This window comes from Callithrix jacchus, chromosome 5, assembly GCF_049354715.1.
Source record: "Callithrix jacchus isolate 240 chromosome 5, calJac240_pri, whole genome shotgun sequence".
Classification (NCBI taxonomy): Eukaryota; Metazoa; Chordata; class Mammalia; order Primates; family Cebidae; genus Callithrix; species Callithrix jacchus.
The window spans coordinates 13,238,048-13,255,689 of record NC_133506.1 but is presented as its reverse complement, the minus strand read 5'-3'; the positions used below and the strand labels follow the sequence as shown (position 1 = coordinate 13,255,689).

The 17,642-nt window shown below is 37.2% G+C and overlaps 1 protein-coding gene across 3 annotated transcripts in view; it reads right to left on the bottom strand.

The window, feature by feature from the left end:
- Window positions 1–17,642, bottom strand: part of MCM8 (minichromosome maintenance 8 homologous recombination repair factor) — a 41,765-nt gene that overhangs the window by 21,171 nt on the left and 2,952 nt on the right. For all 3 annotated transcript variants that reach the window (XM_078371325.1, XM_002747338.7, XM_008995724.5), the window contains exons 4-11: window positions 16,826–16,908; window positions 16,266–16,415; window positions 14,286–14,389; window positions 13,147–13,345; window positions 9,166–9,251; window positions 5,261–5,412; window positions 4,825–5,020; window positions 998–1,028 (exon numbers count right to left, since the gene is read on the bottom strand). In XM_078371325.1, coding sequence (XP_078227451.1) covers window positions 998–1,028; window positions 4,825–5,020; window positions 5,261–5,412; window positions 9,166–9,251; window positions 13,147–13,345; window positions 14,286–14,389; window positions 16,266–16,415; window positions 16,826–16,908 — 1,001 coding nt within the window. The remainder of the gene's footprint in view (window positions 1–997; window positions 1,029–4,824; window positions 5,021–5,260; window positions 5,413–9,165; window positions 9,252–13,146; window positions 13,346–14,285; window positions 14,390–16,265; window positions 16,416–16,825; window positions 16,909–17,642) is intronic.

Sequence of the window (17,642 nt, the reverse complement as noted above, 5' to 3'; positions counted from 1 at the left end):
AAAAACAGAAGTAAGGAAAACATAAAGATGACTAGCAAAGGGGTCCTCCTTCTATGACACTGATTTGTTTGGTGATTGTTTTAAAAGGATGATTGAATGTTAATTCTTTTTTCTAAGAAAAGGAAATCTAAAAACAAACTTCTATGATATAAATGATTAAAAAGTAAAAACTTGAAAGGATATAAGATCAGAGAGGTATCTTAGAAATTACCAAGACCTACCTTGCAAAACATCAATCCACTCCACAAAAATGAGAAACATTTGTTTCTGCTTTAATACTGGCAGTATCTGGTCACTTTAAAAGCCCATTTCTTACCAAAATTAGCTGGGTTGTGGTGGAGCATGCCTGTAGTCCCAGCTACTCAGCAGGCTGAGGTAGGAAAATTGTTTGAACTTGGGAGGCAGAGGCTGCAGTGAGCCAAGATCACACCACTGCACTCCAGCCTGGGTGACAGAGCAAGACTCCATCTCAAAATAAATAAAATAAAAGCCCATTTCTACTTACTCTCATTGGTAAGAGCTTTTTCTTAAAAGGAGCTATATGGCTGACACGTATAATCCCAGCACTTTGGAGGCTAAATTGAGTGGATCACTTGAGACCAGGACTTAGAGACCAGCCTGTACAACATGGGGAAACCCCATTGCTAAAAAATTTTTTTTAAAAATTAGCTGTGCATGGTGGTGCATGCCTGTAGTCCCAGCTACTCAGGAGGTTGAGGTCAGGAGGATGACCTGAGCCCCAAGGCTCAAGGCTGCAGTGAGCCATGACTGCGCCATCACACTCTAGCCTGGGTGACAGAGCAAGACCCTGTCTTAAAAAAAATAAATAAATAAAAGGAGCTGTAGTTGGCTTGTCTCCATATCATTAATTTATGAATAAAAATTCGTCGTATAATATAAATGGCCAAGAGAAATTTGCTACTTTCTGCAAAGTCTTTATATGCTATTTTTGCTAACTTTATATACTTTTTAAGTAAAGATTAAGTAAAATACTTACTTCATGACCAAAAATGACAGGGCAAAGCGAGCTGAAAAACAGAACACAACTTATGAATTCTAATTTATACTTCACTGACCCATTAGATCTCCTTTACAATTTGTTTAACTTGCTTTATTTAATATCAAAAGATAAATGTAAAAAATTTACATCCCCTCAACTCAAATTTTATTCCTACAGTAAATTTCTCAAAATTCTTGGTTAATCTATAAAGGTTAGAATGTTTTAAAAACTGCCTACATAAGGAAAAGAGGATACTTGCAAAGCATCATAAGTAACCAAATATAATGTTGCTCTTACAGATCTAGCCTTAAAATGCATCACAATCATGCTCTTCCACTTTAGGATACAGGATCATACTGTATTTTATGTGAATAGACATCTTTAGACCTGTGCAGCCAAGTCACTGAAAGGAGGCTAAGGAGTGAACTTAATATATAATACTGTAAGATGGAATAAAATGTCATTTTTTTTCAGTTCAAGTCAAAGGATCAAATTAAATAAATGAGTAGAGTGTTTTGTAGAACCAGAAAGGTGAGATAACTCAAAGCATGGGATTCCAGGCTACAGGTAAATTTAAACATTTTCTGGTTGACAATTGGTTGAATTTGTCTAAAGACCTGAGATCAGTAGAAAGGAATATTTGGGTTGCATAAGAGGTTGTGGAGACCAAAGTTTTATCATGCAGATGAAGCATTTAGCTAGCAGCCTTCAGAGAGAACAGGCTGTAAAATGTTTCTTATCAGACTGTTGTGTTGACATAAATGCTAGAGAGGTATAATAAGGCATGTCTGACCCCCCACTTCCTTTCATGGCCTGAATCAGTCTTTCAGATTAAATTTTAAGAGCCCTGGCTGAGGAGGAAGTCCATTCAGATGGCTGGGGGGCCTTAGAATTTTATTTTTCATTTACAGGTTCATGCCTGTAATCCCAGCAAGCACTCTGGGAGGCTGAAGGGGGAAGATCGCTTCAGCCCAAAAGTTCAAAACTAGCCTGTGCAACAAAGTGAGACCTTGATATCCACAAAAAAAATGTTTCAATTAGCCAGATGTAGTGGCACATGCCTTTAGTTCCAGCTACTTATGAGGTTGAGGTGGCAGAATAACTTGAGGCCAGGAGTTTGAAGCTACAGTGAGCTGTGATTGTGCCACTGCAATCCAATCTGGGCAACACAGCAAGACCCTGTCTCCAAAAAAAAGAAAAAGAGTATAAAGAAGTATATTTACATTTGTCAATTCTATAAACAAGAAACAAACAAAAATAGGGTGGGAGAGACAATCAGGAGTTAAATGTGAGTCTTTACTCCCTTTTAATATATGTAAGCACAGAAGGAGGTGGTGTCGCGCTTGTATCCCCTTGGCACTTACTGTTCAGTATGCGCCTTCATGATCACTGCCAGCTTCCTATTGGCATCTGCACCTGTCTGCCAAAGACCTTTCTATGGCCACACAGGCATCATCAGCAGGCAGGATGGGCAGGCCAGAAGTGCTGAGGTATTTAACACTCTTGGGGGCAGACCCCAATGCTGGCCCTTAAATGGGAAAATACTGAGGCTAGCTTTACACAGTGGGGTGTTCTATTGGCCCAGGAAGATTATGTCCCAGATGCTAGTGGGTCGCCTGTTCGTTAAGGCACCATACAATGGCTGCCATCACTTCCCCATTTCCCTACCAGTAACTCCAGAATCACCTCCCGAGTAAACTATGTTGACCCAAGTCATTGCTTCTGAAGGAAACTAAACTAAAATATAAACTTCTACTGTCGCCTAGGAGGGGTTGAAAAACTTTTCCTTAAAGGGCCAGAAAGTACTTTCAGCTTTGCAGGCTATATTGTCTCAGTCACAACTACTCAACTTGTAGTGTGCAAGCAACTATGAACAGTAATGTAAGTAAAATGGGTGGGACTGTGTTTTAATAAAACCTTACTTACAAAAACAGGCAGCCTGTCTAGTTTGCCAATCTCTGCTAGGCTAATGAAGGACTATGAAAAATTCTAGTTTTGGTGCTGAAATCACTAACACGGGGAGAAAAAAACAAACTGTGGGAAGAAAACTCAAGTTTTTCATACTTATTTTTCTATAAGTATGGGAGAAGAGGGACCACTAAAAATGTTCAGTTTTAATTTCTAACCATTAAGAGGAACCAAAGACGTGTCTGAATTCTCAACCAGGTTGCTTCCTTGGCCACCTGCTCAAAGGATCACTCCCAGACCAGCCCCCAACCCTAGTTTAGAGCAGCCTCTCTTCCAGGGTGGGTCTGGTGGCTATTTATTCAGAGGGAAGTCTCTGAGAATTTAAGGACAAAAAACCCGAGTGGAGCACTATTCTTTACTCAGTCAGCTAATTAACATACTGAAGTAAGGAATAAAAAGCATCAAATCCTCTTATAAACGTAAGCCTAATGAATAGCAGAGAAGAAGATACCTTTTGGTGTGTGTGTGAGGCAGTCTTGATCTGTTGCCCAGGCTGGAGTGCAGTGGCATGATCATGGCTCACTGCAACCTCCACCTCCCTGGTTTGAGAGATTTTCCTGTCTCAGCCTCCTGAGAAGCTAGGATTACAGGCACCCACCACCACGCATGGCTAATTTTTGTATTTTAAGTAAAGATGGGGTTTCGCCATATTGGTCAGGCTGGTCTTGAACTCCTGACCTCAGGTGATCCACCTGCCTAGGACTCCCAAAGTGTTGAGATTAAAAGTGTGAGCAAAGGTGCCCAGCCAAGATCACTTTTTTTTTTTTTTGAGATGGAGCCTCACTCTATTGCCTCGGCTGAAGTGCAATGGCATACCTCGGCTCACTGCAACCTCCCCCTCCCAGGTTCAAGGGATTCTCCTGCCTCAGCCTACAGACATGCGCCACAACGCCTAGCTAATTAAAATGTTCTCAGTTCTTTACCTCTCTTAGATATATCTGTTATTCAGTCTCTCTCATTTTCTCCTATTTCTTCAAAATTATCCCCAAAACTGTCAAAAAATTATCAAAAGTAACAACACTATGTTGCGGTAATTATGGCAAGTACATCATAAAATTCCACTTAATCTTTAAAACAACCTTCTGAGATAGGTCTTATTATTTCCATTTTAAGGTGATACAAATAAAGGGGAAATTAAGTCACGTGTCCCAGATCACACTGGAAGTAAATGCCCAAAGCAGGAGCCTAACTTAGGTTTGTCTCCAAAGAAAAGCTCTTAACCACTACAGCAAAAAATGCCTATACTTTGCTTCCTCTCCGTGGCATGGCAATAGCATGGAAATAAAACTATCAAATACTTATTGAATACAAGTAACTTCTATTTGAATCTCTATGAACACCACCCTACATACAATTAACTGAAATGGCTTTGGAATTCACTGTTCCCTCCCTCTTCTGTTGAGCAACAAACTTCCTGTGTAAGCTTAAATATTCCTTATTGTTTAAACTAGAGATCAGCAAATTTTTTCCATAAAAGGACAGAGCAAAAATATGTGATCCATATATATATTCTCTGTAACAACTATTCAACTCTGCCACTGTAGCACAAAAGCAGCACACTATATAAATGAATGAGTGTGGCTGTGTCCCAATAAAACTTTCATTTATGAACACTGAAATCTGAATTTCATGTAAGTTCATGTGTTGTGAAATATTCTTTTAATTTTTTTCAACCATTAAAAAAATATATAAATCATTCTTATTCTTAGTTCATGGGCCATACTCAAGTGGATGGTGTGATGGATTTTGGTACATGGACTGTAGTTGACCATTTTGACTAGTTTTTTGTTACCTGTAGCCAAGAGAACCCCCAACATGCATTTATGTAATAGAATTTCAAATAACTGCATCCATACTTGACAATGAGTTTAAACAGGTTCTCTTCAGCTTGAATCTCTTGGATGGCATAAAGATCTCTGAGTGAGAACTCCATCAACATTCCATGCTTACATCCATCCTCAGAAGTCTTTGTTTTCTGTCCTTTGCTATTACTAATAGAATTTGCTTCAATGTACAAAAGGAACATGCACTTGTCATTCTTATTTCGACAACCTGTAAATTCAAAGTATTAAACATGACAGTTGGTATTTTCATTTTCCCTACAATGACTCAACTAGAATATAAAACAAAGTCATAGTGAGCTATATAAATAAATGTTTTTTTAAAGGGGACATTTCATCTTATGTAAGGAACAAGAAATCCTCAAATTATTTGAGATTCAGGAACATCTTAGAAAAGATGAATATTGACAAATCATTATTGAGAGAGAAATAATGAAGAGTTGTACCATACCTTCTTCAGCATTTGAGACTTTGACAATTCCAGTAACAGTCACTGTGTCTCCTGGGACACAGCTATCCACAAGATCATGAACAAGCTCACATTCTATTGTTCGTGGAATCCGACCTGCTTCTCTCTGATCCTCAGACATCAACTCTTGGATTCTAAAAAGTTACAATAGTTTTCAGTTAGAATACTTACTTTAGATGGTTTCTGTGAGATATTAACTCTGCAGGGTCCACACGATGCTGAGCTAAAGGCAGATTTGTTTATGAACAGTTTAATGGTGTATCTAAAATTACTTCAGCAGTTTCCAATTCAAGATGGCACAATGAGCATATGTATTTGCCTAGCCTCCAAAATGTCCACCGAAATTAGTCACCAAAAATTTTGTGGTATGTAGAGGTATCATCAGCAAATGAGATATTAATTAAATTTTTGAAAACAGCAAATGGTAAAGTATTGACAGATAAAATGAAGTCCAGAATACACACAGGCAAAACCTATAAACCTACAAGAAAAGTGAGACCCAGTGTTCTTAGCAGAGCCTCAGAGAAGCTTCCAAGTTGGATGTGGCAGGAATGGAAGGCAGAAGTGGATGGCTGGAAGAAAACAGGATAATCAATTGAAAGACAAGTCATGGAATAGCTGTTCAGTTTCTGGAGAAGGTGGGTGGACAGGTGGGTAGGGAAGACTGAGTACTTCTTCATCTGGCAAAAACCAGAGCACTGTTATAAGAAAACAAACCCCTCCCTTCTGTGAAGAGAGCTAAAGTGTGCAGTGAGAATATCAGAGCCTCAGAATAAAGACTCTGTTCTAGCATTTGAAAACCCAAATTCCAATTCAAAAAAACATTTATAAAGCAAAATCTGATAGCCAAAACCCCTATCTTTGTATTCAGGGGTGAAGTCTTATGAGAAAAAAACTACTATCTACAAAATTACAAAGAAAATCTATCCTACCTACTTCAACTACTTTCTCATTCCTCATCAGACATTTGAAAACTAAATGTCAATAATTCAGGGAGCATTAAAAACAAAAAACTGCCTAGGAGTTTTGAGAAAATATTACCATCATACAACAAGAATAAGCTGCTATAAAAAGGGAACTATAGGAAAACAAGTACAAAATCAAAAAAATTTAAAGTATGTATGTAAAAATCAAACACTTGTAGAGAGGATATAAGAAAAAGCTAAACAAATCTAGAAAACAGCACAAACAAAATGAAAGGGTGAGAAAAAAGTTAAAACAAATGAATAATCCAAGGGATACATCTGATAGGAAGCTGAGAAAACGTCAGATATTCTAGAGTTGAAGACAAAAGATCTTGCCAATCAAGCAGGATAGAGACAATTAGATACACTCTCACCCTTTCAGAGCACCATAGATAAAATGGTTACAAAGAGGAGGAAAAGTCCAGTCCTCAAAGGAATGACCAGCACCAGCCCTCTCATAAACGGCAAGGAAAATTAAAACCAAGCGACCTCAAAAGCCAGGCAAGCTCTTCGCCAGACTAAGATCCAAATAAAGACACTTTCAGACATGCAAGTGCTTAGAACTTTTTGCCTCTCATGCATACTTTCTGAAAATTTACCTAAGAATATTCCTTAGAAAAACAAATGTGCAATGAAGGAAGATCCCAGGATGAAGCAGGAATGCAGGACTAGAGAACTACTGATCCAGACTCAAGCAGGAGGAAGGTGTTTTTTTTTTTTTTTAGAATAAAAGGTGGATTTCATATATTCCATAGTATTGAAGAGAGAATGGAAAATTATGGTGAAATGGTACAGGCGTATTCTAAGATGTAAAACCAGCACTTAGAAGCCTTAGGAAAAATGAAGTACTAAACAACAAAGTTATAGTCTAAATATGATGCACACTAAAATATGGGATAATTCCAAATAACTAGCAGAGTATAAGAAAAGATAATTTGATGCTTGGGCCACTTTCATTTAAAGAGTAAAAACCAACGAAACAAAACAGCAAAACCCAGTGACATAAATTGTATCTCCTTTGCCTGGCATTTGATCACTTTACTTGGTTCTTCGTTGAACTTTATTTACATCTTTATGTTAATAAAATGGGAAGGGAAAGGAGTAGAAGGACTGCTGTAATAAGGACTTATCAGACGAAAAGGGGTGTTTGATATTGGGACAGAGCTGGGGATTTTATATTAATAATTCTGGTAATAAAGTTAATAGCCCCTGAAGTGGAAGAGATACCCGCCAAGTGGAGCAAGAAGATGGTTAAGATCCACAGAGGCTTCTGCATATGCTAGGTTACCTACTAAAAGGGTAGGTACTGCCTAGCCAGTTCCAGAACTGGCTTCTACTATTAAGTACACAAGGAGCAGTAGAAAAGATGTGGGAGAAGTCAGAAGCTCATATTACTTATCTGGGGAATTTCTATTAACATCAAAATGTAAATGCCTGTTTATTGTTTTTATTTGACATGACCTATAAGTAAAGCCTGGAAGACAATTATAATTAGAAGACAGAAGGTAACCTTTAACAATCTAAAGTAATGCCAGAACTGAGAAAGTCTAGGAGTGGAAGATGTAAGAACAAGTATGTTTCTAATGTCCTCAGCTCACACAGAATGGATGCAGTAAAGTGAAGGATGAAAGACATGTAAGAATGGTATCTACAGTTATGTATAATGTAACAGCAAGTTGTGGGGACTGAGCCCTTCCACATTGATTGAATTTTTAAAAACAAGTATATGTTATTACATTAAAGCTTTTTTTACTTAATTACTTAAATAATTAATGTAAGTACAATCATTGAACATTAAAATAATAACTTTGGAATATATTCATCATACATCTAGATTACCTCTCAATGTTTTTCAGGTCATGGGCCAGGCATTGGCATCCACCTAACCTGCATGACTTCAAACCTTGCTCCAGGATCACTCGCCACTCCACTGTCAATTCACGCCCCCCATACGGCTTTTTAAAGACTAGTCAAGTGCAGTAGTGAGAAGGGAGGAAAGAATAGAACAAGGAGTTTGATCTGTAAGTGACTGTGAATAGCTGAAATAACTCATTACCTCCAGAATAACCCTTTGTCCCCTCATAAGTGGCAAAAGTCCCACAGACTGGGCAGGAAATCAGGCTCTAATATACTCATGGGCTATATGATCACAGCCAAGAGTCCCTAAACATTTCCCCTTTTAAAAAATGGGATATTTGTAAAAGTCTCCGTATAGTACAGTTATTTATTATACATATTGGTCTTAATTTTTCAAAGAAGGGGGTAAAGCAGTTAGTAGCAAACCATCTCATCTTTTCCCTAGGTTCTTAGTTTTTAGGACAATCTTATTTCACCCAGGTTTCCTGGAAAGCACTGACTTCAAAACCATCCATTATTTTATATTTAGGAATGAGCTATTAGTCTATGGCTAGAAAAAATGGTATCATTTATGGGATGAAAAATACATACACTAAGAAAACTCTGACTTGCAAAAAAAGAAAGCTATTAAAAAAACCTTAGTAAAATGCCCCATTGCGACAGTAAGAACACAAAATGAAACACGCCATTTCTAAGGGATTCTTTATCTGAAAACTTCAAAACAATATTATTTCTATCATAGCTCATTATGAAAGGAATCACATAGGTTTGCTTATGGCCTATATCCAGTTCAATTAATCACATAATTGAGATCTAAAGTCAACTATTTATCAGTAATACATAATATTTGTATAATGAATCCTTTCTGGAATCTGACAGAGAATAAATTTCAAATAAAGACAATTATTATTTCAACATACAAACTCTTGATCAAATAAATCTTCTACTATACTATACACCTTGTCATTGTTTAGATAAAATGCACAGTATAATACAGTAAAATTATGGATTTACTTGACAGTGGGACAGCTAAAGCCTGCCTTTTATGGAAGTCTGATTGCTTACTTGATTGACTGCCAATCCACTGTAACTGTGAGAGGAGAGATGCGGACAGCAGTAAATGACCTGCCTCGACACGCAGGCACAGGACACTGAAACAAAAGTAATTCACATTCAGATCTTGATAAACTATAATCACATTTCAGTAAAATTCAAGTTAAAACATTTCATTTAATATTGTTTTAAAAGTTGGTCTCAGGATGCTAGTAAAATCCACTGAGAGATTAATGACTTTCTATTTCCTCCTGCAACAATTGAATATCAAGAGCTTTTGAGGCACTTTTCCAACTGATCCTTCTTGCTTACTGCTCTTACTTGGCTATGGGTATGCAAGGTGCTTTGCTCGCCTCCCACACTAAGCACTTACTGCTTCCTTTGTGCCCATGCCATCTCCCGCTCCTTCAATGCCCCCTCTCATTCTGTCCCACATACCCAATGCTAATCCTCTCCTTTTTAAAAACCTTTCCAGAGTTTTCTTTAATCCTCAGCTTTCTCAGGTAGGCTCCTTTTGCACTTTCTGTACAGTGTAATATTTATCACATCACACAGGCACTCTGTTTGGTGTTTGGATCTCAAGAAGCATTTACAATTTCAGACTGCGGCAGACTGTATTTGCCAAATACGACTGCAACAATATTTCTCTTCAAGCCTTTTGAGAACCTTGCTACTCCTCCATTAAGAAATGGAGTCTAATTCCTTCTCCTGGAATTTGAGAAGGCTTGTGACTCACTTTGCAACCAACAGAATGTGACAGAGTGATGCTGCCTGACTTCTGAGACTAGCTCACAAAAAACAAGGCCATTTCTGCCTACCACCTAGACTTCCTTATTTTGAAGCTGTCAGCAACCATACAAGCAGGCTGAGTCCCCTGAGCTGCTACACTATGTGCAAGAGGTCCAAACTAGCCCACCTAGAGAGACCACATGGAAAAGAGAAGAATGGCTGGCCAGTCCCCAGCCACCTTGCTGTACCCCTGCCACCGTCTGACTACAACTCCATGAGAGGCTTGGAGCCAGAACTAGCCAGGTGAGTAGTTCCTCCAAACTCCTGACCCACAGAAATCATAAGAACTAATAAAATGATCGGCTTATTTTTGGCCACTGAATTTTAGGGTGAGGTGTTATGCAGCAATAGTGGCTAGAACAGGTATCACCTGAAACAGCCATCTTTCTGTCACTTCAAATCCCTACAGTTCAGACACATGGAGGACCTCTTCACACCACTCGTGAGTCAATGCTACTACTTACTTTATTAGAGGGCATGAATATACCCTGAACAAATACTGTCTAGAAAATATCTGGTTTAAGGAGGTCAGGGCTGCCGTGAGGTGTGTTCGTGCCACTGCACTCCAGACTGGACAACAGAGTGAGACCCCGTCTTCAAAAAAAAAAAAAAAACGAAGAAGATTTAAATTCTGGCCTCTGAGATAACGGCTGTATCTTGAACCTCAAGCCAAGACAAATAGTAGATGAAACCCATCTATCAACACCACTTATTATTCAGAACCAAGAGCTGAATTTCACATACAATCAGAAATTTCAAACATAAACATTTTACGTTTCCCTTTTTAATTCTTCAAATGATTATTTACCTCACAAAGGATTCAACCCTTTACATGAGCAAAAATTTAGCAAATGTTAAGTTTACTAAAGCCCAATGGTGATAGAGATGACTGCAGGCACCACCGAAAAAGCATAATGCATCCATGGTGAGGGCTTAATTAATCAACTGGTGTCAGGACAAATAGCTTTTTGCCTAAAAACTAGATCACCAGTTTGTTTTTTTAAGAGGTGGGGGTCTCACTATGCTGCCTAGGCTAGTCTCAAACTCCAGGACTCAAGCGATCCTCTTGCCTCAGACTACTGAATAGCTGGGACTACAGGCACATGCCACTGTGCCCAGCTTAAATCCCTAGTTTTATGCCATTCACCAATGGCATAAATTCCAGATGGACAAAAGATCTAAAGATAAAAAACAAAACTTAGGAATATCAGAAGCAAATGCAGGAAATACATTTATAATGCTTAGTAAAGAAGGGCTTCTTTTTTTTTTTTGAGACAGAGTTTTGCTCTTGTTGCCCAGGCTGGAGTACAATGGCGTGATCTCACCGCAACCTCCGCCTCCCAGGTTCAAGTGATTCTCCTGCCTCAGTCTCACAAGTAGCTGGGATTACAGGCAATGTGCCAACACACCTGGCTAATTTTTTATTTTTAGTAGAGACATGGTTTCTCCATGTTGGTCAGGCTGGTCTCAAACTCCTGACCTCAGGTGATCTGCCCACCTCGGCCTCCCAGAGTGCTGGGATTACAGGTGTGAGCCACTGCACCCAGCCCAAGAAGGGTTTCTTAAGCAGGGCATAAAATGTACAAGTTATGGAGGAAAAGACATCAATTTGATCATATCAAAATGTGAACCTGTACAACAAAAAAACCCACAAAGTTAAAGGACAAACCCAAGAGTGGGAGAAGACATCTGTAATGTATATAGTCAACAATAATTAGTATCTAGAATATAAATAACTCCTATAAATAAACCAAAAAACTAACAGGGCCAGGAACAGTGGCTGGCACCTGTAGTCCCAACTACTTTGGAAGCCAAGATGGGAAGATCACTTGAGCCTAGGAGTTCAAGGCTGCAACGAGCTATGATCATTCCACTACACTCCAGCCTGGGCAAAAGAATGAGGCCCCATCTCTAAAAAACAAAAATAAAAAATAAACCAATAAACAGGAAAATGAACAGAAGACAGAAATAGAAAATTCAATAAAGAAGGAAACTGAATGGCCAGTAAGATATGAAAAGATGCTCAGTCACAACAGAAATCAGAAAAATTCGCATTATAAATGCAATATTACTTACACCTACCAAACTGCCAAAAATGTAAAAGTCCAACAATACCAAGTGTTAATGAAAATATGGAGAAATGGAAATTGCTTAACACGACTAGAAGGGATGTAAGTTGGGAACAATACTCCGGACAGTAATTTGGCAGCATCTAGTACAGTTAAAAATAAGTACAACCTACAACTTAGGATTCCTCTGCTAAGGAAACATATACAGGAATGTTCTCAGCAGCATCAGTTGTAATTATAAAAAACTGGAAACAGCACATTGTCTACCTCCAGGAAAATGGGTAAACAGTGGCTATTTATTTAAAGGAACACTCCACAATAGTAAAAAGGAAAGTATTAGGTATGTATTAAAATAGGTAGAACTCCAAAATAACCAAGTAAAAAAAAAGTTGCATAATGTTACATTCAGTATACTATTTATGTAAACACAATATAAAAAACTAACCCTACTTATATAGTCAAGAATGAAAATGCAAACTTAAAGAATACATGCCAATTTCAGAAGTCTGGCTGTATCTGGGGAGTAAATAAAGGGAATAAAACTGAGGAGGAGAACAGAGAGACTTCAAATTTAACTACATAACCATATTTTTGTTACAAATTTAAGCTAAAATAACAAAATATTAATTTTGCCAAATCATAGAGTAGGTAAGTGTTAATTACATTATTCTCTGCAGTTTTCTACGGTTTTCAAGTCTAGTTTAAAAAAAGTTAATAAAGATTTTTTAAAAATCACTTCCAAATAGAAGAAATAAAGAGAAAAAAAAACTTGGTGTGTATACCTAGAAGTCAACAGAAATATGAATGGAAGGGATGCATATTATAACTTCAGGAAAATGATTATCCCTGGGAATGCTATAGGAAAGGGTAAAACACAGACACTAATTGTGCCAGTAACGCTTTATATTGTTAAAAAATGTGTCTGGAGTTGAAAAATGTAAATTTGGGGTGATGAGTAGTGGAATGTTTTGTTTCTACATTTTTTTAACCAGAAGTATTTCATAATATAAAAGCAGAACATCAAAAATAAAAAATAAAAACAAGCTCTGTGTCCAAAAACATTGGGAAAAGTTTTCTGTATTCTGATTTGCCTTCTTTATCAAGATAAAGAAGCAGTTAAAGAACACAGTATTACCTTTGTGGGAAGACTGTATTTTCCATCTGGAAGAGAAAAACTCTGAACTTCTCCACATGCAGCACAAAGAAATGCCATCTTGGTGCAAAGAGGCTTTATATTACTGACACGAACCACCGTCCCTCTTAAAGCAACGTATTTGCCATAGTAATTTGCTCGGACATTCTTCAGCTGTGTCAAAGGCTCATAGTTGTACACTCTAAAACAGGAAGTAATGAACAGAAAGTTTAGGTTGTTTATATTTTCACAAGTTCCTTTTGGGAGCAACTATGGAATTCCCAAACCAAATCATCCATTTGATACATCAGAAATCTCACAAAAATTAAACCATTCTTAAAAAGAAACGATGTCAAATCGTCCTTTTTCTTCTTATCTCATAGGCTGCTCTCAAGGAAAAAAATAATGCCAAAAGGAAAATCTACAGATTTAAAAAACCTTTGAGTTTTTAAGTTCTTTTTAAAGAACTGCTAGGAAATGTCTTCTATAAATTCTGGAAAAGGAAAACAAAACCTGATGATCATCTATAATGGATTCTTCCAATAAATTTAAAATCTTAAAGATGAATTCAAGAAAAACTAAATATCTAATAGAAACCTAGTAATTTAACAAAATACACACCACTTAGTGTATTACAGAGTGAGTATATCCCTTATCTAAAATGCTTGGAACCAGAAGTATTTTGGATTTTTTGGACTTTTGAATATTTGCAACATTACTAGTTGAGTATCCCTAATTCAAAAATCTGAAACATTCCAATGAACATTTCTTTTCAGTGTTATGTCATGGCTCAAATTTTAAAATTTTAGAGCATTTCTGATTTTACTCGGATTAAGGATACTCAACTCATACATGGATTATTAAACTTACAAGGCAGGACCTTGTTAAGTTCACATCCAAAATCAATGTTTAAAAAATTTGCACATTAGGAAATCAACATTTTCTTCCTTATTTAGGAAATACCTGTCATGATATCTTTGAATAATTTTCAATGAGTTTATTTCAGTGTGATGATCAATGAGATGGCAAGGAACTCATATGCTTTTATTGATTTCCTTGTTTTTATAAAATGAGGGTTCTCATTCTTAAATGGCCTTCAATGCTCCATTCTAAGTAATACTTTAATACATCAAATTCCTCACCTTGCATGAATATGTGGCACATTTACCATTGTTTCTCCATCACTAGACAATCCTTCCTGGGCTTGTAACTCAGTTGCATGCCTTTCAAGGTCTTTAGTTAATACCTAAACAGGACAGACATTTACTCTTAAGTTGGAAAACAAAATACTCTTTTTACAGAACACTATTTTATAGAGAATATAAAGTTTATAAACAAAAACTGAATAAAAACGGAAAACTTTAACAGCCCTTTAAAAATCTAATATTTAATTATTTGTTTTTTGGTTTTTCTTTCTGAGATGGAGTCTTGCTCTGTTGCCCAAGCTGGAGCACAGTGGTGCAGTCTCAGTTCACTGCAACCTCCACCTCCCGGGTTCAAGCGTTTCTTCTGCCTCAGCCTCCCGAGTAGCTGGGACTACAGGCATGCACCAACCATGTTGGCCAGGATGGTCTCGATCTCTTGACCTCATGCTCCACCCGCCTCTGCCTCCTCAAGTGCTGGGATTACAAGTGTGAGCCACTGCGCCCGGCTCCTAATATTTAATTATGACTACTTACTTTATGGTGGATTGTTTTATTTTGGATTTTGCTGTCCCCGAACTGAAAAACTCCAGCATCCCTATCTGCTATTTTCTGTTCCAACTAAACCTAACATTAAAAGCCCTTATAGTAGTCCCTAAAACCATAACCTCTTGATTCTAATTAAAAAAAAACAAAAAAACACTTTCCTACTTCTCTATATTCATTGATTAATCAAGACAGAGAAAATAAAGATGACTATTAAAATTTATCTAACACTCACTCCCTTGGCATTTTACATTAAATAATATAAACAGGCTGGGCGCGGTGGCTCATGCCTGTATCCCTAGCACTTTGGGAGGCCAAGGTGGGTGGATCACCTGAGGTCAGGAGTTTGATACCAGCCTGACCAACATGGTGAAACCCCATCTTCACTAAAAATACAAAATTTAGCTGAGCATAGCAATGCATTCCTATAATCCCAGCTTCTTGAAAGGCCGAGGCAGTAGAATCGCTTAAACCTGGGAGCTTTAGTGTGGCAACATCATGCCATTGCACTCCAGCCTGGGCAACAAGAGCGAAAGGATGCAGAGAGCCAAGATCATGCCATTGCACTCTAGCCTGGGCAACAAGAGTGAAACTCCATCTCGAAATAGATAAATAAACAAACATTTAATACCTACTTGTGTACTGTAGTTTGCTGACAACCTATGATGTACATATACAGCTGTAATTATTATAGGGACCATAAAGATGTACAGACAAAATACCATGCAAGTTTTGAAAACTAGTCATGAGAAAGGTTTTAAGACAGACAATTGAGCTAGGCCCAAATAATCTGTCTACGTGAGGGGAAGGGGATTCTATGTGGAATGGACAGCATATGCAAGAGGTAGGAGAATGCCCCTCTGAATGTCCCAGCACTTTGTGTATGCCTGTCCTGCGATTTTCTACTCTTTACCTTGAAGTATTCATGTTTGCTATCCTATAAAGTGCTTTCATATATGCCGTGTTACCTGACCCTGGAAGAAACTCAGGCAGGCATAGTACAAACTATTTCCATTTGATATACGGGGACACTCAGTGGTTTGCCTCGTGCCACAGAACCTAAACCTAAGGTTGCTCTGTCTTGCTCTAAGTTCATAACTGATAACACCATGATTCCTTGTCTTATCTTCCCTAGGAGATTGTATAACTTCTTGAAAGCAATGTTTAATTTCTGCACAATCTTTAGCAAAATTAAGCAAATCCAAATAAGTTAGAAGTATTTAATTTAAAGAAGCTGTTGTATATAGAATGAATGGTATCTTTCAGGAAGAAATTGTAACCTCTCAGTTCTAGCCAATGTCTTTTCATAAAAACTAAGTTTCTCTTTGAGAAAGTAGTCACTGTAAAATCTTCCTTTAAACTTAGATAAAGTGTGCGTGTGTGTGCATACATTAAAAAAGTTTAAACGAAAGTATGCATAAGACAAATAGTTACCTGATGTATTGCCAAACCCATGCAAGCCAAGGTTTTCTCAGGTGCATCTCTTAGTTCATTTGCTATATCTGGTAACAAGTTAGTTACTTCTTCATCTTTTGTCAGTTCTTTAAAATCCACCAAAATACTTCCCTTTCTTTCTATTTCATCCTATAAAATATAAAAGTGTGAAAACAATAATTGCTTTTCTGTAGTCAATTACCACGATTGAGCATTCTAATTACACACTTTGAGAAAGCCTATGATGTTTATATGTGATAATGGTAAGTACAATAAAAGTAAAAGCGTTGTGCCAAGCATGATTCTGATATTTTAAAATCATTAACTTATTGATGCCTCTTAACAAACCTTTGAGATAGGTATTTATACCTCTATCTCCAAATGAAAGAGAAAACTGAGAAACAGAGAAGTAATTAATTAAAGTCCATACTGCAGGAAGTGGCAAGAACTGAGTTCTGAACCAAGGCAGTATGACTCCCGCCTTGTTCATAATCACCAACACCTCAAATACATTGATAAGATGGCACGTGACTGGTGGTTTTACTGTAGAGGAATCTCACCTTGTCATAGAAATCAATATGTCTTGTGAAAAATTTTTCAAATGCTTGAATCTTCTCAATCAAAGGAGAGCTATCACTGTAAACTAAGCCAACAAATAAGGCATTAACACTAATAATCACACATGTACAAACATATTTTTCATGAAACAAAAGCAGTACTATGTACATGGTAGATGATTTTTTTCTAATTGCTTTGCATTTTGATTGCATTCATATAAGAACTGGTATAGAATTTACACTTAAGATTCTAAAACAAATTTAGGTATTCATAATGTGAAATGCAGACAGAAAGTCTCTCTCTAAAAGCCCCAATATTTGGGAAACACTGTTTTGAATCTTTGACACCTATAGGACATGTTAGTTCAAATAACTTAGACAATAAACTTAAACCAAAAATTATAATAAAGCCAAAGCCAGACACATAAACTACTCTTATTCTGAAACAGAGCTGAAGATAATCACAGTCTTTCCTGAGATCAGGAGATATACCAACAGACCACTTGACTCTGCTGGCAAAACTGAAGCTTTTTTTTTTTTTTAATACTCTAAAGTTCTGTATTTTCAAATATGTCTTCCACAGAAGAACAGTATAATAAAGTAGTTAGGAAGTACAAATGGTCAAGGCTAAGGCACCTCCTGAACTCCATCTTTAGGACAGTCCAAAGATCACGTATAGTTTTCTACACTACCTGCTAGGGGACTAATGTGAATGCTGGTGGCTAATGCATCCTAAAGGAACAAAAGATCATTCGTGAAACAGATTCTATTGATGGAAAAAATCAAACAGATTCTCAATAAAGAAAACATTTATAAAGTA